This window comes from Chelonia mydas, chromosome 1, assembly GCF_015237465.2.
Source record: "Chelonia mydas isolate rCheMyd1 chromosome 1, rCheMyd1.pri.v2, whole genome shotgun sequence".
Lineage (NCBI taxonomy): Eukaryota > Metazoa > Chordata > Testudines > Cheloniidae > Chelonia > Chelonia mydas.
Genome location: NC_057849.1, coordinates 15377824 through 15404546, shown reverse-complemented (window position 1 = coordinate 15404546; position 26723 = coordinate 15377824). Strand labels below are relative to the sequence as shown.

The 26723-nt window shown below is 42.0% G+C and overlaps 1 protein-coding gene across 13 annotated transcripts in view; it reads right to left on the bottom strand.

The window, feature by feature from the left end:
• Positions 1-26470, bottom strand: part of EMSY (EMSY transcriptional repressor, BRCA2 interacting) — a 62807-nt gene extending 36337 nt beyond the window's left edge. For 3 of the 13 annotated variants that reach the window (XM_043527761.1, XM_037883877.2, XM_043527803.1), the window contains exons 1-10: positions 26314-26461; positions 22946-23054; positions 19986-20085; positions 19346-19420; positions 16613-16788; positions 15052-15204; positions 10757-11016; positions 6589-6865; positions 2486-2737; positions 197-346 (exon numbers count right to left, since the gene is read on the bottom strand). In XM_043527761.1, the coding sequence (XP_043383696.1) occupies positions 197-346; positions 2486-2737; positions 6589-6865; positions 10757-11016; positions 15052-15204; positions 16613-16788; positions 19346-19420; positions 19986-20085; positions 22946-23015 (1513 nt within the window). In that variant the 5' untranslated portion in view covers positions 23016-23054; positions 26314-26461. Of the gene's footprint in view, positions 1-196; positions 347-2485; positions 2738-6588; positions 6866-10756; positions 11017-15051; positions 15205-16612; positions 16789-19345; positions 19421-19985; positions 20086-22945; positions 23055-26313 lie in introns of all 13 variants that reach the window. The other 10 variants (XM_037883422.2, XM_037883348.2, XM_037883479.2 and 7 more) reach the window with 7 other exon arrangements.
• Positions 26471-26723: the final 253 nt, after the last annotated feature.

Genomic DNA, 26723 nt, shown 5'->3' with positions numbered 1-26723 from the left:
ATACAGCATTTTAGTGTATGACAAGGATAAATGTCCTAACCTAGTATGTGACTATCAAAAGGTTTACAAATTTGCTGTTATACCCTTTTTTTTTTAAATAAACAATGAACAAAATGCTATTTAACCCTGCTAAACAGGATTTATTATCAGTATTGCTGGGTTTACCCTCCCTTCCCTTCTAAGAACAGTAACTTACCAGTGGGAGTAGTGACCAGTTTAGTTGTCATGATAGTCCCATTACTGCTAACCACCATAATAGGTGAATTGCTACTGCTGGGCAAAGTCGCTGTAACTGGTTTGGGTAGGATTTTACTGGGCTGCACCTGTTGAGTGATTATTTTAACACCTAGGAAAGGAGAAAGGTCACTGTTAACATACAGGCACAAAAAGTTACTTGCTGAAATGTTTCCCCAGACCAAACCCTAATGGGCAAGTAGCTGCACAAGGCTTTTATTTTTGAGCCAATATATTCCGAAGCCTGAAAATATTTAGATTTTTTGCTAGTACCAAGACAACCACCACCTTCACCTTTCACGTGCCTGCTACCACTTCCAAACTACTCCGATCACCACAGGTGCTTGTGGCACCATTAAGTCATGTGATCTAGTGCAGAGGTTTTTAACCTTCTTTGGTCCGTGACCAAATATATCTCCCCAGGACCCACTATGTTAATCAATATCAAGTTGGTCCAAAACCAATGAAATATCTAAAAAATGCATCCACACATTTGTCAGTTAAGTCTCTTCATTATCATATACTTTATTAAGAATTGTTAAATTTCATTTTGATAGTAATCAAAAATATGTAAAAATGAGAGTGCCGTTTGGAGCAAGGGAGTGATGGTGACACTGGATTCAGGAGCTAGGGGTGAGGATGCTTCTCCCTCCCATTCTGAACTCATCTCTTGAGCTGGTGCTGCCTTGGAGCTGCTATGGAATTGGGATGGGACAGGGACTGACCAGAGACAAAGAGTGAGGGAGTGAGCAAGTCACTCCTCTCCCCTTCTAATGGTCCCTACTGTCTAGGAGGATTTGTCTTCCCTTCCCTACTCCTAACCTGTGGGGCACGACCCAGCAAATACCGATTTGGGATATACTTTTGGGTTGCAACCAAAGGTTTCAAGTAGTAATGATCTAGAAGTCAGAGCAAGAGTTTATCCGAGCCAAGTGAGTCCTGAGTTCTGCTCTGTGCTAAGTAGATGCACTGTGTTGTTGGCTGAGTTATTTGACCCTCATTGAGTCAATACAGAGGGAAAACTAGATAAAAAGCAAAATCTCAGTTAAAACATCTGACCTAAGCTTTCCAGAGCAAATAAGTATTAGAAGGTAGGCTAAAGGTGACTATACGTGAGTGATTTTAAAAGGTTATAACAATCTTGAGTTTAAAAGCATAGTAAAAGGTAAAGAATGAAGCAAAAGACAATGCAGCTATTTTAAATTTGAACTTCTTTTGTAATTGCTACTCCTTCTGTACCAATTCTTTGTACCAAGCAGACACAAAAATGATAGTTACTGATTAAGTGGTGAGCAATGACTGTAAGGTGGAGGCATTTTATAGTGTTCATTAATGAACTTTTATCTAAGCGATGGTCTCGTAATTCACGAGACATTTTATCACAGATTCCCACCACCACCCTGCGGTCCTATCTTTTTAGGTACTCTGACCTAAAAGGTCTAGAACTGAAAAAAATGCATGTTCCCTTACTACAGTGCTGATTTCATGTGCATTAATATAAAACAAACAAGGACAGAATAATACGTTGCACTTTTATAGCACTTTTCCTTAAAATTTTCTAAGAGCTCTACAAACATTACTTCTCAACTCCCCATGAGGTAGGTATTAGTAAACTATTTTACAAACAGATCAAACTGATGCAGAGAGACTGACTTGCCCAAAGTCAACTGTATTAACTAGAGCTAGAAACAGAATTGGAAATATCAAAGGAATCAGTGTTGGAAACAGAACTGAAAGTTGGACTGGATTCTAAGTACTGCATTTGCTATGACAAAAGTCAGTGTAACTTTTTGGTTTTTGAACCAATAGTAGCAGTAAGAGATGGGTGGATGGATTACCTTTAAGCTTAAGTGATACAGCTGAAAAGCTGTTTGTTTGCTCAAATGTTTAAATCTTCAGAAAACTGCCATCTTCCAGGTTGCCAGCAGGGCATGTGTATACCTTTCTTTACAATCTCTAAAGGTAGGAAGAAAACTTCCTATTTAATAAGAGTTCATTCTCTTTTCTACTGGGGGCGGACGGGACAGAACAACACAAACACTTTTCCACAAACGTAAACTAAAATTATTACCTACACATACCCTGTTAACCACCTTTTCCAGTTTCAAAGCCAAATTCTGCCCTGAAGTGCCTCCCATTGAAGTCAACGAGAGCTGCCTGTGCACATTTGGGGCAGAATTTAGCCCTTAGTTCTTGTATGGTAGTCAGACTTCACTCATTACTAATATTGCCCACGATTAATTCCAGCTACCTGATTCTTGTTTTATCTGAATGGTGGGCTTGATGCCAGGTGGCAACTGACACTGTTGTGATTGCTGCTGATGTGCTACTGGAGAAGACTGTGACAGCTGCTGCTGGGTCTGTTGTATTTGATGCAGCTGCTGTTTTGGGGTCTGCTGATGCTGTTTGGGAAACTGTGTTAGAATCTGGGTTGGGGTCCCCACCAAGCTTTTTGGGGAAGGTAGTCTGGTGGATGCAACTTTAATCGCCGACGTGGACACACCTGTGAAAGAACAAACAAATGTGGATTTAACAATGAAACAAGTGAACAAATTTCTGTTCTTTAAATGCAACACAACCACTTTTCCATTGCCTTTACTATTGTGAAAAGCACGTGTAAGTGTGCATAGGATCTGACAAGATGCAGTACCATCTTTCAATTCCAAAGTATCCGAATTTAGAGACAAAGAAAACTTTACAGAAGTTATCAATGTGTGAGCACAACAGGGAAAGATAGTTCAGTGGTTCTCAACCAGGGGTACGCGTACCCCTAGGGGTATGCAGAGATCTTCCAGGGGATACAGCAACTCATCTAGATATTTGCCTCGTTTTACAATAGGTTACATAAAAAGCACTAGCAAAGTCAGTGCAAACTAAAATTTCATACAGATGATGTTTATACTGCTCAAAATACTGAAATGTAAGTACAATATTTATATTGATTTATTTTATAATTATATGGTAAAAATGAGAAAGTACGCTATTTTTCAGTAATAGTGTGCTGTGACACTTGTATTTTTATGTCTGATTTTGTAAAAGCAAGTAGTTTTTAAGTGAGGTGTAACTTGGGATATGCAAGACAACTCAGACTCCTGAAAGAGGTGCAGTAGTCTGCAAAGATTGAGAACCACTGAGATAGTTAATGCAGAGAATATTGCAGTCTACTGTGTACTTTTTGTAGTATAATTAACATAACCCCCTTTCAAGGCTGATCTTTTTTAAACTGCAAGACAATAAAAAATTTATAGTGCAATAAAAACTGTTAGAGATTGAAAGAAAATATGGGGACATCAAGAGCATTAACACTAACAGAGAATGTTTGACAATGTGTGTGGTAGTCCTAGGAAGGCTAACCAGCTAACGCCCTCTATTTCACTGTATGCGTGCAATACATAACTTGGAAATCAGGAGCAGTCTTGACCAAGGTAAGCAAATCCAAGTCTACTTATCAAGGTATAACAATCCTGTATAGTAATAGTGATTAAGGCTACATTTTAGGCATGGGTATTTTTAGTAGAAGTCATGGGCAGGTCATGGGCAATAAACAAAAATTCACAGCCCGTGACCTGTCCATGACTTGTACTATATACCCCGACTAAATCTTGAGTACTTGCGGGCGGGCGGGGAGGGTGTCAGGGGCACCACGGGTGCTCTTGGGGTGGGGGGACACCCAGGACCCCCGCAGCTGGGGAGGCAAGGGGGCTGGCAAGCTCCCTTCCTGGCTTCATGTGGCTCCCCGGAAGCAGCGACATGTCCCTCAGCTCCTAGGCAGAGGCACAGCCAGGGGGCCAATGAGAGCTGCCTGGCCACGCCTCTGCTTGGGAGCCAAGGGACGTGTCACTGCTTCCCGGGAAGCCCCTCATGTAAGCACTACCCAGATCCCTCACCCCCTTCCGCATCCCAACCCCCTTCCCTGAACCCTCTCCCACACCCAAACTCCTGCTACTGCTGGGGGCGGGGCATGGTGGTACTCTCCAGCAATGGCCAGTGCGCCTGGCCTAGGGGCTGCCTGAGCTGCTCAGGTCGCCTCTGGGCCAGCTGAACTGGCTGCTGCAGAAGTCACGGAGGGTCCCAGAAAGTCATGGAATCCGTGACTTCTGTGACAGATTCGCAGCCTTAATAGTGATTAAAACAAAGCCTGCAATAAGAATCCCACCTTCCAATTTTAAGCAATCACTTTAAAGAATTTCCATTCCTCCCTCCCACCAGGTTTCCAGTAGAATCTGGCTCAATCTATAATTCTAAAGACCACCTCCACTAGGCAACACATTTTTGCCAGACCTTTGGGAGGTCATCAGACATTTTTTTACTGTGCCATGCAAGAAGTGGAGTGTGAAAATTATCTTCCTGCTTCAAGTAGTTAAAATAATAAACGGAAAGGTTTCCTCAGAAATATTGTAAGAGAAAAAAAATGCCTTGTATCACTATCTTCTGAACTTCTCTGACCAAAATTAAGAATGCAGACGAACTATAGAAGAACCTATATCAAATCGTCCTACACCAAAAGAAAAGTTCATGGCAATACAGGAAAAGATAAGGTAGGAAATGCAGGGAAACAGCAGGGGAATCTTTGGGTTCCAAAAGAGGCTGTGAACACTCTTAGGAGAGAATGGGGAAGGGAAAGAAAATGAAGAATATGGGCCTTGAAGAAGTACTTTATGACAGCCAGTGTGATCTAGCATATTTAGTTTGGACTAGAAGCCAGCAACTCCTGATTTCCAATCCCAGCTCCGACAGATTCCCTCTGACCTTGGGTAACCCATTCTCTACTCAGTTTCCCTACCTCTAAAATGGGGATAAATTTTATAAATACTTCTCCACCTCATAGAAACATTATGAGGATTAACTGGTAAAAACTCAAGAAGCAATCTGAAGACTAGATATGCCAAGTATTATGATATATCTATTTTTGGGTTTCATTTTGTGAGCCTGTCTAAACAAAAAGAAATTTCCCCAAAAAATTACCCCCAGAAAACTTAGTTATTTTTCATATCTGGGATGGGTAGGGGGAGTGTCAAGGCTGATTCCCCACTCTGGTACTTCGAGTGCAGAAGGTGGGGGCCTGCAAGAATTCTAAAAATTAATACTGGCCACTCCAGGCTTGTATTAAATTTCCAAGGTTACAGCTTCTCTCTGACCTTGAATGGGCAGATGCTGCCACCACCCAAATGCAAAACTCCTTGGAACCCAGGAAGGCGCACTTGGGAATTCCTTCCTGAGGGGTACCCTCTAGTGCCCCCCCTTCGCCCCCCAGGGAAGAGCCGAGAAAGGAAAACAAAGAAATCAGCTGTTGCCACCAGCTAACTAAAAAACATGTGCACAAACCACTTAAGATACAAAAATCCAAATCCTGTTCTTAAAAAGGGTAAATTCTATTAAAAACAAAAAGAAAATACATCTGAAAACTCAGGCTATTGCTAGATTTTTAAAAGAGTAATTCCAAAAATTAAGCACCCAAAATAGTTTTTTGGGGGTTCAGCTTAAAGGTTACAAGCAACAAAAGTATTTGGGGTTAACACAGAAGAATCTACAAGCCATAAGAAATAAACAAAATAAACCTAATCGCATCTTTCTATACATTTTCTGATCTACTTACATATCTGGGTTCCAAATAAGCAATTCTAGCTATGATTCTGATGATTTTCATACCTGGCCGTCAGCTTCTCACAGCATAACTGCTGCCCTGTTCCCCTCTTCCCCAGAGGGCAACAACAGACCCAAAGGGAAAGTTTTTTTCCCAATTTTAAAAAGTTCTAGCCTTCACATTGGCTCTTTTGGTCAGGTGCCCACTCCCTTCCTCTACCTGTGGACTTTTTTAACCCTTTACAGGTAAAGCAAGTAGAGAACAGCTACTAACAGGGATTTTATAGCTAACTGGCTGGCTGGCTGTCCATAAAAAGAAGCTATCCCCCCACTTCATTTATCACAGAGAGTGTATTAAAGGTTAATACAAGTCAGTTTGCAGTTACAAGTTTTTAATACTGCAGTTAAGTCACGTTCACAGTGGAAACCTATACAATATTTTCTGACAAGATTCTCTTTGGAACTATACAATTTGCATATATTAATTGTTGAGGGGGAAGAGAAGAAATCTGGATTAAGGATTCGGTTACAGAATACAGTGGATTGGCTGCATTGAGAATTAGAGGTGTCTTCCATGTTCCATGCACTTTACAAAGTATATGTACCGAGACTGGCGGCAAACAAGTCTGTCTCAAACAAAGGGAATGTGTGCTCTGCTCAATTAACATTTAGGCAATAAACAAAATCATCAAGCTGACAGGGAAATAAAGGAAGCTCAAACAAGGACTACTGTACCAGTAAAAGTTTTGATAAACATAACAACGGCCATACCTTGTGCTACCGTTGACATCACCACTGACGGCGTCGATGACACCACAGCAGTCACAGCAATGGTATTTGGAGTGGAAGAGGGAGTGGAACAGGTGCTGCCATTACCGCTGCTACTGACCAAAGAGGACTGAGACGCTGTTATAACCACTGGCTGCTTCTGAGTAGTTGAGGCAATGACAGACGTTGGAACAAGTTTAGTGACTGCTGCGTAGTTGTGAGACTTGGAGAGAATGTTGGGTACAAACGTTGAACTTGGAGAGGTGGTTACTATGATCACCTGAAACAACAAAAAATTAATTCATCACTCACATGTATTCAGAAGTTTTATAGCAACTTTGTAATACACTACACTACGCGCGCACACACACAGGTATTTAGTTTTAGTGATCTTAGTTTAGAGTTCCTTTTCCAAATCTGAATACACTTGCCAGCAACAAATAAAAAGTTTATCTTGGTTGGGGGCCGGGCAGCTAATCCATCAGTTTCTGAAGGGACTATATTTTCATTTAAAATGGATATGTTTTTGCTTTTTGGTTAAGAAGAAAACAGCATGTATGTGGCTAAAGTAGTGTTATCTGATGTTGCCGACAAATTGAAACAAGACAGGTGTGAACTGACCCAGTTCATCTCACTGGGGCACAAAGTCTGAAGCCTGACTGTCACCATCACTCAAAACTGCTCCATGGCTGGAATTTCAGGAGGGTTTTAACCTTCATTCTCCCAAACCTGCACGTATCCCAAGATCTGGCAACGAGCACAAGAAGCATAAATTCTTCCTTTAATAACCTATTTAACTATTTGCCAACAGTTGATCATTTAGCTATATGGATCAAAAACTATTTTTCAAATGATTATTACATTTCCCATCAGTGCAATAAGTTTGCCCCTCCCTAATACTTATCAGTGAACAACCCATTTTAGGGATCAGAAGCAATTTATCTGATTATTTATGGATGTTTTAAATAGACAGGAAATTCCTTCCTCTCGGGGCAACACTTGTCTGCAGATAAAAAAAAAGCTATACCTAGTGAATTACAATTGCACCTGACTGACTGATCACTGAAATACCTAGAATTCATTTTGACCTTTCAAGAGAGAGATTTTACTCTTATGCAATTGTCTGGTTTGAGAAACTGATTGTTTTATGATCTGGATACAGATATATAACATATACATACACATAACATTTTGTTTTGATCTTACTGTGTATGTGCATACACAATATACTACATGCTATATATTACATATGTACACACAAGTTAAAATAGAAACATATATTGTATAAGCCACATAAAACCTAAGGAATACTCATCTGTCCTATATAGTGGGACACTAGAAAGCAGAATATTTCTCTAAAGTACAATTATTAAGGAGTGAGAGTCCAAACGATTATACTTTTTGATACTATTTTCTCTAATATGTAAAGATGATAAAATGAATCTAGGGAGGAATACTGAAATTGCATAGCATCCTTCCACTGGTAAAAGGTTATTTGATTAGCTGACCAACTATAAGTTATTCAGATTTTTAAGAGGAACATCTGTTTATTTTGTTAAAGACATTTATTGAATATATACTGAAGCTAATCTTGGCAGTTTTGAGAAATGCCAAAAATTTGGTCTTCTAATCACTTTGTCAAGAGGTATTGAAAAAAGATGTGAGGGTAACAGTTGCCACTGGACTTGACTAGTAAGAGTAGTTACTAGATTGTCCTCCTTTGTATAAAGCTTTATGCAATAGAAAAATGGAAGAGCATTGATATCTTTCAGTGGGATCTATGAATTTTCCTCCAACCTACTGAAATATCACTACAATCCTGAAAACTGGTATAAAAGAATTCAAGAACCACATTCAACATCACTTATTGTTTAAGGAACTGCATATCAAATTCAAGCCTAATCCCAAACCTCAATAACCCTTTAAAATTACTAAAGCAGCATTATCACTTTGGTTGGAAAGTATGATATACAAACTCAATTTAAAAGAGTATCATGGTAACAAATTATGCAATATACAAAAACTACTACACTTCCTATTAGAACAGGTTTAGATCTTGTCATTGTGAATTAGCATGGGACCTGAGTGAGATTTCACTTATAAACTGAAGCGTGCATATAAAGCAAAATGAGAAATATTATCTGTTTGAAGGTTTTTTGAGAACAAATGACAAATACCTTTCTGTAAAGGCCTGAGTGAAAGAAGATAAAATTAACAATATTTCCATTTTCAAAAAGATGGCACCTATTGTTCCATTCAGAAAGGACAGTGAATCATCAGATTGTAATAGGTTAATGTCCTATCTTGTGCCTGTACCTTGCCTTTGCAGGTCTATTTCATCTTGAACTACTACATCCTCCTTTATAATCTATGCTTTTCAATTTCATTTTGAATATAAAGGATACTAAAGCACAGGCTAAAACTCTGCGTATTTACAGAGTTCAAAGCACCTGCTCTGAAAAAGGAATAAGCTGTATAAGTAGTATGGATAATGAATAAAACCTGGATAATGATATGTAGATGAGTACACCAAGCCCCCCACTTTTCTTCAAGCTAGTTATATTTAGTACAAACAATAAATTACTTCAACGCAAAACCTGTGTTCATCCAGACAAGTGTTCTGTCACCGGTTAAATCAGACTTTAATCCAAATAATATTTGCAGCATGGAAAGCAAGACCTTATATTTGATGTGCTCATGCTCATTTGCATGCCATTAACCAGAATGCTTTTCCAGCAGACATTTGTTTGAGCAGTGATACTGCTGGACTTCAGGGAACTAAATGAAAGCATCCCCTATTTTACACAACTGAACAGACATTATGAAAGGCCAGGAACACACACACTATCTGCACACTAAAATGTAGGAAGTTACTCCACTGAACTAAGCGTCCAAAATCAGGACATGGGAAGTGTGCTAATCCACATAAAGTTAGAAAGTAAATTTATGAGTCTGACACAAAGATTATGGTGGGGAGGTTGGGCTCAAAAGTCAAGAATCTCTCATTATTTGAGAAATGCTTTCTAGAGGCCAATCTAAATCAATGCTCTCTGTGTCAAGGTCAAATTAACCTCTCATGTAAATCTACTGAAATCAATACATACGCCAAAGATGAATTTGGTTTGCAGTATTTCCACTGTCACTATTGTGTTTAAATTTAAAGATGATTTATTTTAGTTAATTAAAATACATCCAGCCAATACTCTGGACCCACAAAATCAAAAACAAAATGTCACGGAGGGCCAGTCCAACATCTAAAACCCTCCCCCAAAGCCTGAGGGAACAAGTAGGTCTTGCAGCATGATCTGGAAATCAACAAATGCAGGGTCCATTTAAAAAATATTCTACAGCTGAGGACTGCTTGCCTCCAGCCCCATTATGGTCAAACTTGGGCACTGTTAGTTTGAGTACCTCAGTTGATCTCAACTGCCACAACACTATGTAAAGGAAGTAGAATGAAGAGGAAAATAACGTCCCCACAATCTCTGTTCAGATCTAGCAACAAGTCCTGCTGGGCCCAAAGAGAAATCTAATGCCTCCTTGGAGGCATGATCTCCTACATGAAGTAGAGTGGGCCATGGAAAGACCAAGCCCAGTTTCCTGCGGTCTTACTACTGCAAAAGTAGAATAATTTAAATTAAGGAAAAGAGAAATAAGAAAGATTACCTTTGACCAAAAGTTGTTACCATCTGATGGCTGTTCATTGGCCTATGTGATCCAGTTCTCAGTGGACTAGTGCCCATATCACAAAACCCAATACCACAAAAGGTACTAACTGGCAACTTGTTGGCAGTCTCACCAGAGAGGCCAATAACTGAGTGAGCATGGAGACTAAATTCCCTCTCATCCCTAGAAGTGATCCCTTCAGGTCAGGGTTGATGCACATTGGTGGGGCAGCGTGGGGGAAGCTTGCACTCCCACTGTCTGTGCTGTGCCTGTTCTGTGGATAAAAAAAGGGCTTCAGTCTCCAGGGCTGTCAATCCAGGTCCCTTCACGCGAAGGTGCACTACAGTCACACCAGATTTTTGTTTTAAAAAGAGGGATTATCTTACCCAAAGAACAATCCTTAAAATATAGCTTGACACTTTGTAGAAAGGAAAAAGCTAAATATCATGTCTTATTCATTGACAGAAATACAATTACGTAATGCTTGGCGAATTCCCCCACGTACCTTCTGTGTTGTTGTGTTTGTCGTCTGTGTTGAGGGTTTAGTGAATGTTATTTTCACAGGAGACATGTGTGGCGGTAAGGAGTTGGCAATGCTCTGCATGATATTACTCATCTTGGGGCTGCCACTTACAGGCACCGTGATAGTTTTAGTGACAGGAGTGACTGCTTTCGGCACTTCTTTCAGAAGAACAGGAGAGGAACTAGAAGAGTTAGTTCGTCGTCTTTTACGGGGCTTTTCATCATCATCTGAGCAGCTGACACCTGGAAGAACAGGACTTTTCAATTTTATAGCACTTTTCCTCTGACCATCTCTCCCTGCTTTCTAATAACATTAAGTGCTTTCTAATAACATTAAGCTTGTTAAGTCGTACATCTATTTTCAAATAGGAAAACACAAGGCAGAGAGAAGATAAAACTTTCCAAAGGTCACAGCAAGTCCATGACAGACCTGAGAACAGAATCAGGTGTTCCAATTCCCTCCCACAGATCACACTTGTTCTCATAATACTGAATTTCTCTTAAAAAAACCAGAACACCAAGGGTATTGAGTAATTTTGCAGTTTAATTCTGGTTAAGAAATTAAAAGAATGTGTGGGGCTTTTGCTATTCTGTGTAAAAATGGCAGAAGTTACACTAATGAGACTGCACATGTGTGAGGGGGATGGGAAGACATTTTTCAAGTGCGTTCCTGTTCAGAACTCCACATTCAGCTTTTCTAGCAGTTTTCATCTATGGCAATTTTCCACATGTAACTAAAACTTCCCCCTTTGCTTCATCACACCATGCCCCCTTACCCCTTGTGCCTTCTTTAATGCAACCCAGTACATTTTCAGCAGCATCCCTTTCTCCTTCAAATACCTTCTGAAGATCTATTTATCATGAGATGCATTCCTGATGCCAAGACCACATCCCACTTTGTCAACTTGTGCCTTTAGCAGTTTGAAGCAGTGACTATTTTGACACATTTACCCATATTTTGAAACTTTTACCAATATGCAATCCTGCAAAAGAAACTTTTTGCCTCAAAAAAGTTTCTTCACCCCCACAATCACCTACCTCAGGTGCAGAAAATATATCTGCTGTAACACTCCGCTGAACCACTGACAATAGCTTTCTAGAACATGCTCTGTTGATCTTGATAAGCAGTATGGCGCTACTTTCATAAAATACTAGACCTTGTCCAAGACTGTCTTACTTCAATTGGCCAAAAGGGTCACAGAATGTCAGACATTATATGCATGGAGGTGTATTGTAACCCTCTTTGACAATATCGCATACAGCCATGATGCCGCTTATGGGCAACAACATAAGTCAAAGGCGATGAGTTGAAAAACATGCTAAATGCCTGCAGTTCACCTTTGTACAAGATGACTGGAGATGCTCATGGTCAGACCCTCATCTTGCAAAAGAAGAATTAAATCTGCTCTCAGTAAAAATTCAAATGCAAAAAATTGAGGGATTGGATGATTTTGGGGATTGATGAGATTTTTTCATCCCTGTATCATTTGTTTGAATCCAGACCAGTCTTATAGTCATTACTAAGGCTATGATTTTGTCATGGACATTTTTAGTAAAAGTCACGGAGAGGTCATGGGCAATAAACAAAAATTCACATAAGCCGTGACCTGTCCCTGACTTTTACTAAAAATGTCCACGACAAAATGGGGAGGAAGGAGGGTCCAGCACCCGCCCTGCTGTGGCTGGAACTGCGGCCCCTGCCCAGTGGCTGGGAGGGACCCTCACCCGCAGCTGCGGAGCTGCCGGGGATCCCCTGCCGCCTATGTGTAGGCTGGGGAACTACGGGGGATTCCCCTGCCACCCGCTTGTAGGCTGGGGAGCTGCGGGGGATTCCCCTGCCTGCAGCTGAGGAACTGCCAGGGATCCCTCCCACCCCCGCCTGCGGAGACTGGGGACCTCTGGGATATTCCCCCCTGCACCTGTGGGGCTGGGAAGCTGCAGGGCCCCCGCCACTCTGGGCGGCAGGGGTACCCTGCAGCTCCCGGCCACCAAAGGCAGTTGGGGTGCGCTGCAGCTCCCAGCCACTGCAGGCTGAAGTCATGGAGGTCTGCGGAATTCACGGATTCCATGACTTCCGCGACCTTCATGACCAAATCATAGGCTGAGTCATTACTATGTGATAGCATTTTTTTAAGGTTTAGATTTCAGTTGTTTGAGCTAAGAGAACATCAATTTTTCTATATCTTACATCTGAAATAATGTACCTTTCTAGAGTAGGTCGGGCAGATTGATTTAAATCCAAGTAATTTACAACTGCAAGTAGGAAACCTTGATTTAAATAATCAGTTTTAATCTCCATTTGCATTTGTACTTTTCAATTATTTTCCTAAAGAAAGGTTTATTCTCATTGGTTGATATAAGCATTAAAACATGTTGATTTCCCACCAAATAAAACCTTTAGACTAAATTTGGTATTTCTTTTTGCTAACCAGGAGGATATACTATATCTGTACATTTATTTTAGTATTCATATGGCTTAACATACATTTATTCAAATTCTTAATTTTAATTTTTTTTTTTAATGTTAGAAAATGGTGAATTGATGCAATCTTATTGATGCTACACTTGAATGGAATCTGGAATTAAATTAAAACTGTACAGAAGCAGCATTTTTAAATTGTTACTTCGTTAAGTAAAATTACCTTAAATGTGTTGGATACATAAGAAAACAAGTTTACCAAAACATGTTTGCATTTTAAACTGATTTATTAAGCAAAGGAAATATTAACTGTTAGTGAATTGACGGCTTGTTTCTGGTCACCATGGGCCAAATATTGCAAAGATGTGTAGATGCCTTTCTAAGGTGATTTCAGTACGAGTTAGCTGCCTAACCTGCTTGGGCATTTTTGAATATCCCAGCAGACACTTACCTGCATCTTCAGGTACCTAAATACTTTTGAAAATCTGACCTCATATCCTTCAAGTATTTAGAATTAATCTCATCATCTCCCATCTGGCTTTTATTTTTAGACAAACTTTCCTCCTTTTTCAACTCCCAATCAGTTTCTAAATTTTGACTGAACTAGTCAAAATGAAGAAAATATTCTCTCTGCACTTGCTAATTACCTTTGGTTTCAGTTTAGTTACAGCTAAAGCTTTTCTGGAAAATGTAAATTGCATTCACTCCTTTATAAAGACTGAAAACAACAACAGATAATTACTTAATTACATTACATTGTGACATTTATAAAGCTTGAGTTGACCTCAAAAGCTGTTTTCTCTCTGATTCTGTATGTAATTAAAAACAGAATAAAAATCTGAGGAGGGCTCACTGATGCAGCATATTTTCTATTTAAATTATTTCAGTAGATTATAGCACATTGACACTCTAACACAGGTTATCAATTTCAAATTTAATTTTAGATAGGGTTATTTTTTAAACAAAACTGTATATACATTTAAATAAAAAAATCTGATTTCTGATTATTTTGAAGTCATCAATTTTTATCCGCCGTGACAGTAGGAATAGTAAAATGATGTAGTTGGTTTCTAAGCCTGTACTTCCCAACACAGTGCAAAACTATGGGAGTATGCAAGCCACAGCACTGTGCAAGTAAATTGTAATAGAATCCCTGGGTGAGGTTAGTTGTGTAGTTTGTTTAAAAGTTCAGCTACTGCTCAGAAAAAAACAGCAAGAAAACAATATTATTTTAAATTTATATTCTTTTGGTAATATCCATAAAGGGCCAAATCCTTACCTGATTTAGATCAGGTAAGGATTTGGCACTTTACCTTGACATGCCATATCACTTGCTGCTTTAGGGCACATGACTGCTTATAGGAAAATGATATTCCTAGAAATTCTCCTGCTCATCTGAGAAGGGAAAAAGGGTTTCTCCTCCTTCCCACTCCCTCAAATGACAGCAGTCGGCCAGGTGCATACTTTGGGGAAGAGGTGAAAGGGAAACCTTCCTCTGAAGCATTAGCTATGACCACATCAGAGGCAAAATTCCAAACTAGATGGACAAATGATCCATTATTGCATGGCAATTCCTAGGTTTTATTTTTCATACTTTGCACTTCTGTTATCCCAGACATCAAAATATCTCCATCAATGAACTGAGCCTCAACATACCCTGAGGAAGGGAAGTATTAATCCCACTTTAACATCTTTGTGCCTTAGTGTATTTATCAGTAAAGTGACTTGCCCAAAGTCACATAGTAAATTTGAGGCAGAGCTGGGTCTAGAACCCAGATTACCTGAGTCAGAGTCCTGTGCTTTAACCACAAGACCATCCCCTTTCTGTTTTGTTAATCAAAGTTACTGGTATCACTTACTTTTGACGTAAACAGTACTTCCACTTGGCAAGACGACTACATTGGAGGCTGGACTGGCAGGTCTGGGGGACTTCACTGTTGCTACACTGCCACTTGGAACAGGGGTAGATGTTGGGGTTGAAGTGGTACTTGTGTAGGAATAGCAAACCACCACTGAAGAGGAGAGAAGACACCTTCCACATAACTACAGTAAATAATTCCATTATCCTAGCACTATTTTGACAGCTTTGAAGATAAATTAAAGCCTAAGGCTTATTGGGTCACTATCCACATTTTTGCCTCTGCGGTGCTGCTACTGTGGAGTGGTGTCCTCTCTGACCCAAGAATGACCATAGAATTAGCTGCTTTCAAAGCAGATTTTAAAACGTTTTTATTTGAGAAGACCTTAGAGACACCATTGATATTATTTTCTTCTCTACTGACTGTGTGTTTTATATTATAGTTTATCTTATACATGTTTAGTATTTAAATTAACTTTGTTTTAATGTGCTTAGGACTCTAGCGTAGATCAGTAATATAAATATAAAATTGTTATTGCATTGTGTTCAGTGGCATGTCAGTCCTAGAATCAATCTGAAAACCCTCTTTAAATTAAGACAGATTAATGTATTTTAAAATAGCTTTCCTTGTTTAATTGCTGTAACATTGATGTTTACAAGCATTAGTAAGACAAAGCAGGTGGTATAACGTTTCCCAAATCTGTCAGAAAAAAACTAATTCAAGAAGTGTTAGGTTTTCTGTAACTGTGTAAATATACTGTAATTAAACCCATAAAACAAAGTAAAATAAAACTTTGCAGCTTAGATGGAGTTTGTAGGGGGTACGGGCAGGATGGGGGAGGCATCTTTTGACTTGTTAATTTAGAACATTTGATCTGGAGTGACAAAATAAGAATGGAGATCCACGTCATTTTGCAAAGTCACCTTTCTGAGTATCACTGTACCTTAAAGGGGCCTGTAACAACAACTTTTTTTATTTCTTTCATTTTTAGGAATTTAACTTTGCACCATTTATAGCAACTGCAACTACTTTACATCTTCCGAACATTTAAAACATATGTGGTTTACATTTTTGCTTTTTCCTTCGCATAGATAGTGAACCAGTCAAGTTCCTTTGTGCTTTTGGTCAATTTCATATTCCGGTTCCTAATGCACTAACACAGGGGTTCTCAAACTTCATTGCACTGCGACCCCCTTCTGAAAATAAAAATTACTATATGACTCCAGGAGGGGGGACTGAAGTCTGAGCCTGCCTGAGCCCCGCTGCCCTGGGTGGGGGGCCCAAAGCCGAAGCTCAAGGGCTTCAGCCCCAGGCAGGGGGCCTGTAACCTGAGCTGCGACACCTTAGGTTGCAAAAACTCCAAAAGGGACTTCAAATCCAATCAGATTTCATGAAAACATTTCTATTAATATTGTATGAAAACGAAGGGGTTTTTTTGTTTTTTATTTTAAATATAACCTACACACTTTGGATCTAAGCTAGCTTATGGTGTCCCTTTAAAATGTGAAATTGTTCTTCTCACATCCTCACTACTTGCAGTAAAATACTGGGATTCCCTCACCTTCTTTGTTCCCAGTTTCTGCAGGAACTGGAAGAGATGCATTGTGCTGAATAGCTGCATTGGCAACAGCATTAGCTGTTACAGTAAAGGCTGTTTGTGGAACCAGCCGTGGCATCAGCGGCACCAGTCGACGACCTTCTATAGACCATTCTGAAGAGCTGTTCGGTCCAGACATACTAAACAGAAATGCATATTATGTGAAAGTGTTCTCTTATCCAGCACATTTACTGACTAAATATGCTTTTCCAACAGAGAAAAGCTACTAGATAACAGGATTTCTCTTCTAGTGACAGCCTAGAATATGTACAGTAAAACATAACTAAAAAAGTAGACTTGCAAATTAGTGTATATTATACTCCTCTAACTAGCTAAAAATATCAGAAGCACAATGTTCATGAAACAGCCATCAAACTAAGTGTGCTATAGAAATAATCGTTTCTAAGGCAGATCTCATTCTACTTAATTAAAAATATTCTAAGCCCCATCACAATAGCCCAAACAAGATTGCAACATGTCAGATGACTCAGCTCATGCATTTCCCTTAACAGAGGCCAACCACCTGGTCTTAACTTCTAATTGGCCTCAAAGTTTGAAGACAAAATAGAATACTTAAGAATCATGTTGTCCCCTTTTTCTGCTAGGCAGAAATGCTTCTGTTTTGTATGACCATTTCACTGAATCAATGAAGCCAGAATTGTAGACTATAATTTTCAATGAGAGTTTCATTTAACTTATTACCACATACTGAAGAACTACTTTTAACTCTGGCTAACAGTACTAAGTAACTAGTAAAAAGATTAGCGCTAATTAGTCTATTTCTCAGTTAAAACCAGATTTGTTTCAGCATCTTCCATAAATTTTCTTACAGTACTTACTGATTAGCATCAGTTGAGGTAGAATTTTTGTTGAAAATAACTGCAAACGAGTTTATATTAAGAGTGCTAACTCCAGTATATCTAATGGCAATACTGCACTTTCCTAGCATCACTAAGAATTAATCCACATCAGTCAAATGAGCTCTCTGCTATATTATTTCTTAATGTGAAAGATAGAAAAGAGATTTACAAAAAGATATGGCATTCCATAAACTAGCACCTCCTTTGGGTTTCCTACTGTGTGTTCTAGATTTTAATCCCCTTGAGGTAGAAACTGGATGAGTTTTGCAAACTGCTGACATCATCATCAGCATTTAACAGGAAATTCAATTTAAGAAATCAATCCTGATTGTTTTATTAAATAAGCTATTCCTTATTCACTTTTTTTTAAAGAAAAAAATCTGAACTGTTATGCTATGTAGTTGTTTAATAGGCCAGACTATTTCCAAGCCTTTAAACCTGAAACATTTGAATGAGAGGTTTTTCGTAGCAGCGGGTGGGTGAGATTCTGTGGCCTGCGTTGTGCAGGAGGTTGGACTAGATGATCATAATGGTCCCTTCTGACCTTAATATCTATGGGTCTATGACAGTTTACAAAAGAATATGCCTTTTGGTAAGCCTCAGTTCAAAATATTGCTAACTGATATGATAGGCTCCTTATACATGATTGTTTTATTGCTTTTTCCCCTATAATTTCAGAATTGTAAGATTCACACTTAAAATCAATAGCTGTTTTATATTAATTTATGAAAATAAAGAGAAATTCTTATACTCTAGCTGAACATTAAATAATTTAAGGCATTTCTTTCCCCCTTAAAATAAAATAAAATCTCTCAAGCCATTTATTTCATTCTGAAAACTACTTTTAGATACTAAGAGTACTAAGCATCTCACTTAAAGATAAGTGACCACTAGTTTCTCTCCCCCAATCATGTGGTCTTTGGCGAAAAAACCGTAGGGAGCTAGCTAGAGACTGAAACTGGCACAACAGTTGCAGAAAGCAGTTCAACCATGTCCTGCTGAACTGGGGGATAAATATGGCCCAGCCAGGCCACCCTTCCCTCCAGAACCCAGAACTGATACCACTCCCCACCCCTTAGGGCACTAGGACCCAGGGGGCATCCCCTTCTCCATAGCAACTGTGAGCTTTGGGAAAGAAAACACAGGGAGGAGCCAGCCAAAACTGACACTGCCACAGCAGCTGCATAGGGCAGTTCAAGCAGGGAGTAATGGACAGTGATGATGTCACACTGCTTTCTGAAATTTTCACTCCAAACATTTTCCCCAGTGTTGACTGGCTGTTTGCTCCACCCTCTCTGACCCCCTCCCTCAAGGTCACCAAAGATCCTTTATCCTTCCATTTAGCTAATCCTCTCCTAACGTAACCCAATCAAAAGGATTTAAACAAAACTAAAATCATGGCAAAACATGAAGCTTGCAGCCATCACATTGTTCACTCTCCATATACATTTTATCAGTTTCCCTACGTTCTGTTTGTCTTATCTATTTAGACTGTAAGCTCTTCAAGACAGGAACTCTCTCTTATACTATGTTTATATACGACACAATAGGGCCGCATTTTCAGCTGCCTCCTAAGCACTACCTTAATGAACAAAACAGTGACTCATTAACCGCAGATTTCAACAACTTCCACACATTTTCCTGTAGTACATTCTACAGATCTGCATCAGCTGAGGGTATAGTTACATGTACTACGACAATTGTCAGCTGTGTTATTCCTTCAAGGTTGCTAGTGGTTTAAAATCTCTAGTATTTGGTTTAAAAGATAAAGGACTGCCCAATGCGAAGACTATTTGCTAACTTATGGAAGTCATGTTCAGTATGAGTAATAGCTTACTTATGCGCAATAGTTGTTAGCCGTTCATCATTTACGGCTCTCCGAACTTCAGCACGATGGCGCTCAGTGGAAATGCTGTCATAAAAGAAAGCAGCCAATATATTTTAGATATGGAAAGACAAATATATTTATCTGATCCTGTTAGCAAAAATGAAAATGTTAGAAACAGCACCACTCTGGTGGATGGAGGGGTCAGCATTTACATTTTAGAGATTGCCACTTGCTTCTCTCCCCTGTGACAGTGAAAATGAAGTGTTTTACTATTCAGAAGGTAAAAGATAATTCTCTGGCCTAGAGAATAGAAAGGATTTCACCATAGTTACCAGACATTACATTAGTGGCTACATGGCGGGATTTCCAATTCTGGATTCCAATCTTACAAGGATGGAAGTGAGGAAAAAAATTTCATTTGCAAGTTAAGCAAATGCGACCAGGAATCATTGAAAGGAAAATAAATACGGGTTCCAAATAAATATGGAATCTCCGCTATATTGTTTGTGGAGTCTCTTTTTTGATTATGAATTCATTTTAAGAGCTGAAGATGCCTCTGGTAGGAAGTACGTGCAATGCTTTTAAAAGAAAACAGGCCATAAACCAATTATACACTCACCACATTTACCATAAGTAGTGTGAGGTTTACCTAAGCACTTTGGAGAGTTCTCCAAGAAGGTCTTTCTTTTCCTTGGTAAGGTCCCCCTGTGCACGCAAGGCACTGATAACTCCAGCATATGCCTCCAGTTCTAAGGAAATATAGAAATATGATTAGCTCTTAACCATTAACAGCAAAAAGGGAAAAATAAAATCATGGGTTTAAATTCAGTAGATTTACATCTATCCTGTGATCTTCACTATCTGCTAAGATGATAAAACGTAAATTTCAGGGTCTTAATATACTGGCTCTGCATAAAAATACAACAACCTTAACTCAGACATCGAGAGAATGACTTATTGTTCTAGTTATTGAACATTTCACAAAAAAAAGTGTGACTGAAAATCTTGTTTTAAATTAGCAATCTAAACCCTTTCCACACTATACATAGCTATACAAACCAACAAAATCAAATCCCAGTTAACATAAAAATAAGTATTAATAGGGACAGAAAGAGTAACAAAAAAGACCGACTAGTGCACAGATAGCAGTCAGATAAGAGCTTCCAAAATAAGCAAGACTTGCATTGTTTTCAAAAGCTGTCAGCAAGTGAGTCCAGCGGACCCAAATTACAAAACCAGAGAACCATGCCCAAAACAATTCCTGCACCCAGCCCAGTTCTGACAAAACCTAGGGGAAAACAGAGAAGACACACAAGTGCTTAAGTATTTAAGGCTTAGATAATAAAGCATTTTATATACAAACCCAATTGCTGTCTTTAAAGTCAACATTTGCTAAGGTACCACACAGTAATACGAGAGATACTACAGTATTTTTCTGTGCTTAGACTCTGAAGTTACTTTACTCAGTAATCACTCGATGTCTGAGTTAAGGGTGTTGTATTTTTATGGAGAGCCAGTATATTAAGACCTTGAACTGTATGTTTTAGCATTATAGCAGACAGTGAAGATCACAGGACAGATGTAAAGTAATGCACACTCGAAAACATAATCCCAACTATACATATAAAATGATGGGGTCTAAATTAGCTGTTACCACGCAAGAAAGAGATTTTGGAGTCATTGTGGATAGTTCTCTGAAAACATCCACTCAATGTGCAGCGGCTGTCAAAAAAGCGAACAGAATGTTGGGAATCATTAAGAAAGGGATGGATAGATAATAAGACAGAAAATATCATGGCCACTGTTGGAAGACAAGATACTAGGCTGGATGGACCTTTGGTCTGACCCAGTATGGCCATTCTTATGTCACCACCTTCCTCACTCCTATCCCTAAGTAGTACAGACAAATTGTAACCGGTGCAGTCTCTGTTCAGTCAAGGGAAATCCAGTTAAATGGCCGAAATAAGGTATAAAATTAGGTTTAACAAACAAATGAAAACAAGCAAATTCAAATTTAAGGCTGCCACGTCATCCCATATTTCATGCTTCCTCAGCTATGTACTGCAAAGGTCTCAGGGCAGTGCTAGATATCACACTAAGATATGATTTAAGTATTGACACATTTTTCTAAAATCTGCTATGGCGTTTAATTTACTATGGAGTATCTGAGCCTTGTAGAGTGGTCTAATGGATAGAGCACTGGACTGGAAGTCAGGAAACATGGGCTATATGCATTGCTCTACCACTGACCTGCTTTGTGACCTTGAGACAGGGCAAGTCTCTTCACCTCTCTGTGCTTCCATTTCCTCTCCCTTGTCTATCTTGTCTATTTAGACAAAGTTCTTTCAGATAGCATAAGCCTCTGTCTCTGTTTGTACACTTGCAATCTCATTTAGGGCCTCTAGGTGCTACCACAATACAAGTAATACATTTTTAAATAATAAAAATAATGGTTCAGATTCTATACTCAATGTGCTGTCTCTTAAAAACAGAACCCCCTCCCCACGATAACCGAGCAAGATGAGAGAAAATAGTTTCACCCCTTTCTCTCTCTAATAATAATAGTTTTATAGCATAATCTGAAGACCTCAAAGAACTTTACAACATTAATCTTCATGCCTCTGATGCAAGGTATGTAGTACAGTACTTCACTTTTTTTATAGATGGGTAAAATAAAGCCCAGAGAGGTTAAGTGATTTGCCCAAGGTTACGCAGGAAGTCAGAAGAAAAGTCTCAAATATCAAATCTCGACTCCCTCTACTGTGTTTAACCACTAGACTATGTTGCCTAAATGAAAGTCTAAAAAGAAAACTAAGATTTTTCTTCTTCCAATATTAAAATGCTATTAAAAACTATTAAGTATAATTGCCTTACTACATATTCATGTTATTACGGATGTAATTCCCAGAAACTTTCTTACAGATAGCCCTTTTCATTTGGGCAAAGCATCCAGAATTCGACGCATGGCTACAGCAATTCAATAGGCTCCTATTGTTATGACCATTAAACTAATTGAGATTGTTTTCACCTCTCCCAGCCAGTTCCTGTCCTCCTGTAATTGAAGACTGGAAATATTGTATTGCGGAACATTTTCTTTCATTAAGAATCTGCATTACAGTAGTTTTACTGATGTAACTCTAACCATTGTGACAACTAAACATGGGTAGCATTGCAAGATTCATTTTGACCTTCATATGTTTTCTCTATATAAAACCAAAAAAGGAGGTAGGAAATTAATCAGACATAGCAAACTGAGGAGTTACTCACTTTTGACAGAAATGTCTCCTATTACACATTAATGTGCATGAAAACATCATAATTTGCAGTGTAGGTACCATCCAACTAAAATGATTCTATGAAATTAGGTTTAAAACCAGCTCTATTCATTGAATCCATAAAGAGCATCCACCCCTACCAAATACTATCAAAGCAAGAGCTGTGAAAACAAACACTGACACCTACTGATCACTTTCTGTATCTTATATGTTGATTGCAAACATATGAAAGTGTTTAATGAAGACACTGGGCTGGAAATTCTTTAAACAGAGATAGATACACAAAGTTCCAGCAGCCAGGTGGATGGAGGAAGCAGAGAGCCACAAATTGTACCCAGTTTGCGAAGAATCCTCTTGCATTCATCCCTGCTAAGATCCAGAAGGGTTGGCCACACAACAGGCATTCTTTCCCTGTGTTTGTGCTCCTACAGAGCTCAACCTCCCTGAAAAAGAATACAAATACTGTAAGTAAAAGTCCATGCTCTACATCTTAGAATTTGATTAGTGCAATCTCTCCCCTCCTCCAGCCTGCTCAGAACTTCACCAAGGTCATCTTCCTTTCCATCCACGTATTCCCCTGCCTGAACCCCTGCAAAAGGCTTGCCATTTCACTATAAAAGAATTCTGCAACTTCACTCCAGACATTGACTTCCTATAACCATTTCCTCAGGCTAGGTCTACACTTGAAAATTATACTGGATAGCTACGTCAGTCAGAGGTGTGAATAAACCACACCACTGAGCACTGTAGCTATGCCAACATAACCCCCAGGCAGACAAAGCTATATCGATGGAAGAGTGCTTCCATTGAGGGAGCTAATGTTCAGAGAAGTGATGTTCTTACACTGACAGAAAAACCTCTTCTGTCAGTGTAGGTTGCATCTACATTGTGGGGCTATGCCAGTATGGCTCTACCAGAGGGCTATGTTAGTATAGTCTCTTTAGTGTAGATACACCTGAGGGTCATCCTAGCCTCTCTCCCGACAGATGCCTATATCTTTCTCAGACCTTCTTTCATGCCATGCTCTCTCTTACATCTGGAACTATCTCTGAATTGATGTAAAAGCCCCCTCCCTCTCCTTATGCACAGAGCATCTATTATAGGAAGTCTTCCAGCTACAGTGACTCTACAATCCATGGGAATGCGTTTGGCATTTGTCTGTTATGTTGCACACTGGCAAAAACATCATGAAAATGTACTTGTTCAGGCACAATACAGGCACAGTATCTAGCTTGTCCAACCACATCCTGACAACGATGAAAACCGCTCATTAAAATGATTTTATCCACGCACTAAAAAAATTACTCGCCAGAGGCAGACAGGTTAACAGACTTGTGCAAGACCGTGCCAATACTTGTCCTGCACTTGGGCCGTTAGACTGAAGCGCCACAGAGCAGTGATTACGGTTCTGTGTTTAGCAACATGAACAAAAACAAAGCATCGATCGCATCATACACTTTGCACGAGATGATCTGGCAGAGCACGCACAGGAAACTGTGACAGCAGAACCAGGATGCACCTACCCCTACTCCCAAATTCATTGTGCCTATTATCACTACCCTGTAATTGTCCTGGCCTCAGTGAAAACAAATGATCCCATACACAAACAACAAGAGGTGATGGTCAAGGGGTGGGCAGGAGCTTAGTGACCCCCAGTACAACCCCCCAAGATGGAGGAAGTGAAATGCCTCCTCTAGCCTCCATAAACTGGGGGAAGGGACAGGAACAGCTCCTTCAACCCCCAGCTGACAGAGCTGCTCCCGCTTTCCTCAGCCCGAGGGGTGCAGGCTTTGTGGGGGAGGGGTGGAGCACACAGCTCCCACGGGGTCGGGGGAGATATACACTATCGCCCCCTCTTCCCTCAGCTGGCTGGGGGGGTGCTCTGTGTCTGGGGGGGGGCACAGCTCCCCCCTCCCTCAGCCATAGCCAGCGGGTGTTGTGGGGGGGGGGGGCCCCACACCTCCCTACTCCCTCAGCCACAGCCAGGGGGTGTTGTGGGGGAGTGTGTGGTGTCACACAGCTCCCTCAGCCACACCCAGAGGGTGTTGTGTGTGTGTGTGGGAGGGGTGCACAGCTCCCTCAGCCACAGCCAGGGGGTGTTGTGTGTGTGTGTGTGGCGGGTACACAGCTCCCTCAGCCACAGCCAGGGGGTGTTTGTGTGTGTGTGTGGTGGGGGTGCACAGCTCCCTCAGCCACAGCCAGGGGGTGTTTGTGTGTGTGTGTGGTGGGGGTGCACAGCTCCCTCAGCCACAGCCAGGGGGTGTTTGTGTGTGTGTGTGGTGGGGGTGCACAGCTCCCTCAGCCACAGCCAGGGGGTGTTTGTGTCTGTGTGTGGGGGAGGGGTGCACAGCTCCCTCAGCCTCAGCCAGGGGGTGTTGTGTGTGTGTGAGGGAGGGGTGCACGGCTCCCTCAGCCACAGCCAGGGGGTGTTGTGCGTGTGTGTGTGTGGGGGGGGGGGGGGTGCACGGCTCCCTCAGCCACAGCCAGGGGGTGTTGTGTGTGTGTGGGGGGGGTGCACGGCTCCCTCAGCCACAGCCAGGGGGTGTTGTGTGTGTGTGTGTGGGGTGCACGGCTCCCTCAGCCACAGCCAGGGGGTGTTGTGTGTGTGTGGGGGGGGTGCACGGCTCCCTCAGCCACAGCCAGGGGGTGTTGTGTGTGTGTGGGGGGGTGCATGCTCCCTCAGCCACAGCCAGGGGGTGTTGTGTGTGTGTGGGGGGGTGCACGGCTCCCTCAGCCTCAGCCAGGGGGTGTTGTGTGTGGGGGAGGGGTGCACGGCTCCCTCAGCCTCAGCCAGGGGGTGTTGTGTGTGGGGGAGGGGTGCACGGCTCCCTCAGCCTCAGCCAGGGGGTGTTGTGTGTGGGGGAGGGGTGCACGGCTCCCTCAGCCTCAGCCAGGGGGTGTTGTGTGTGTGTGGGGGGGTGCACGGCTCCCTCAGCCACAGCCAGGGGGTGTTGTGTGTGTGCGTGTGGGGAGGTGCACAGCTCCACAGCCAGGGGGTGTTGTGTGTGTGTGTGTGGGGGGGTGCACAGCTCCACAGCCAGGGGGTGTTGTGTGTGTGTGTGGGGGGGGGTGCACGGCTCCACAGCCAGGGGGTGTTGTGTGTGTGTGTGTGGGGGGGGTGCACGGCTCCACAGCCAGGGGGTGTTGTGTGTGGGGGGGTGCACGGCTCCCTCAGCCTCAGCCAGGGGGTGTTGTGTGTGGGGGGGTGCACGGCTCCCTCAGCCACAGCCAGGGGGTGTTGTGTGTGGGGGGGTGCACGGCTCCCTCAGCCTCAGCCAGGGGGTGTTGTGTGTGGGGGGGTGCACGGCTCCCTCAGCCACAGCCAGGGGGTGTTGTGTGTGGGGGGGTGCACGGCTCCCTCAGCCACAGCCAGGGGGTGTTGTGTGGGGGGGGGTGCACGGCTCCCTCAGCCACAGCCAGGGGGTGTTGTGTGTGGGGGGGTGCACGGCTCCCTCAGCCACAGCCAGGGGGTGTTGTGTGGGGGGGGGTGCACGGCTCCCTCAGCCTCAGCCAGGGGGCCGGACGGAAGCCTCCCCCTCACCCCGGTGGGCGGACGCGTCGCCCTCCGCCCGCCGGGCGGGGGGAAGCGGGAGCTGCCCACTCCTGCGCCTTTCACTGACGTGGACACAGCACCCAACCAGCCCACGGAGGGGCCAGTCGCCCTCCCGCCCCCGCCCCCGCCCCCGCGGGGAGGGGACCCACCTGCCCGGCCGTTCCGGGAACATCTAAAGGCTCCTCAGCGGCAGAGCCCGGGTGGCTTCAGGTTTGTTTAGTGGCGGCGGCAGGCAGCTCCGTCCAGCCAAGATGGCGGCAAAACAGCAGCTCGCATGCGCGGCCGCGCGGGGCCGTGTGGGAATTGTAGTTGCCCCTCATCGACGCCCTGCCCACGGCCCGCTTCAGACGTCACGACGTACCCGCGGCCGTTGCGCGAGACAAGGGGCGGGTCAGCTTCCAAGATGGTGGCTTGAGGCCGCCGCGCGGCGCCCGCTTGGGAGGTGTAGTCCCTTTGTGTGTGACAACGGAGCGCCGGCAGGAGCCTTCCGCCACGCCCAGCGGCTTGGAACGCACGACGGAGCGCGAGAGGGGGCAGACTTCCTGCTCGCGTTGCGCGG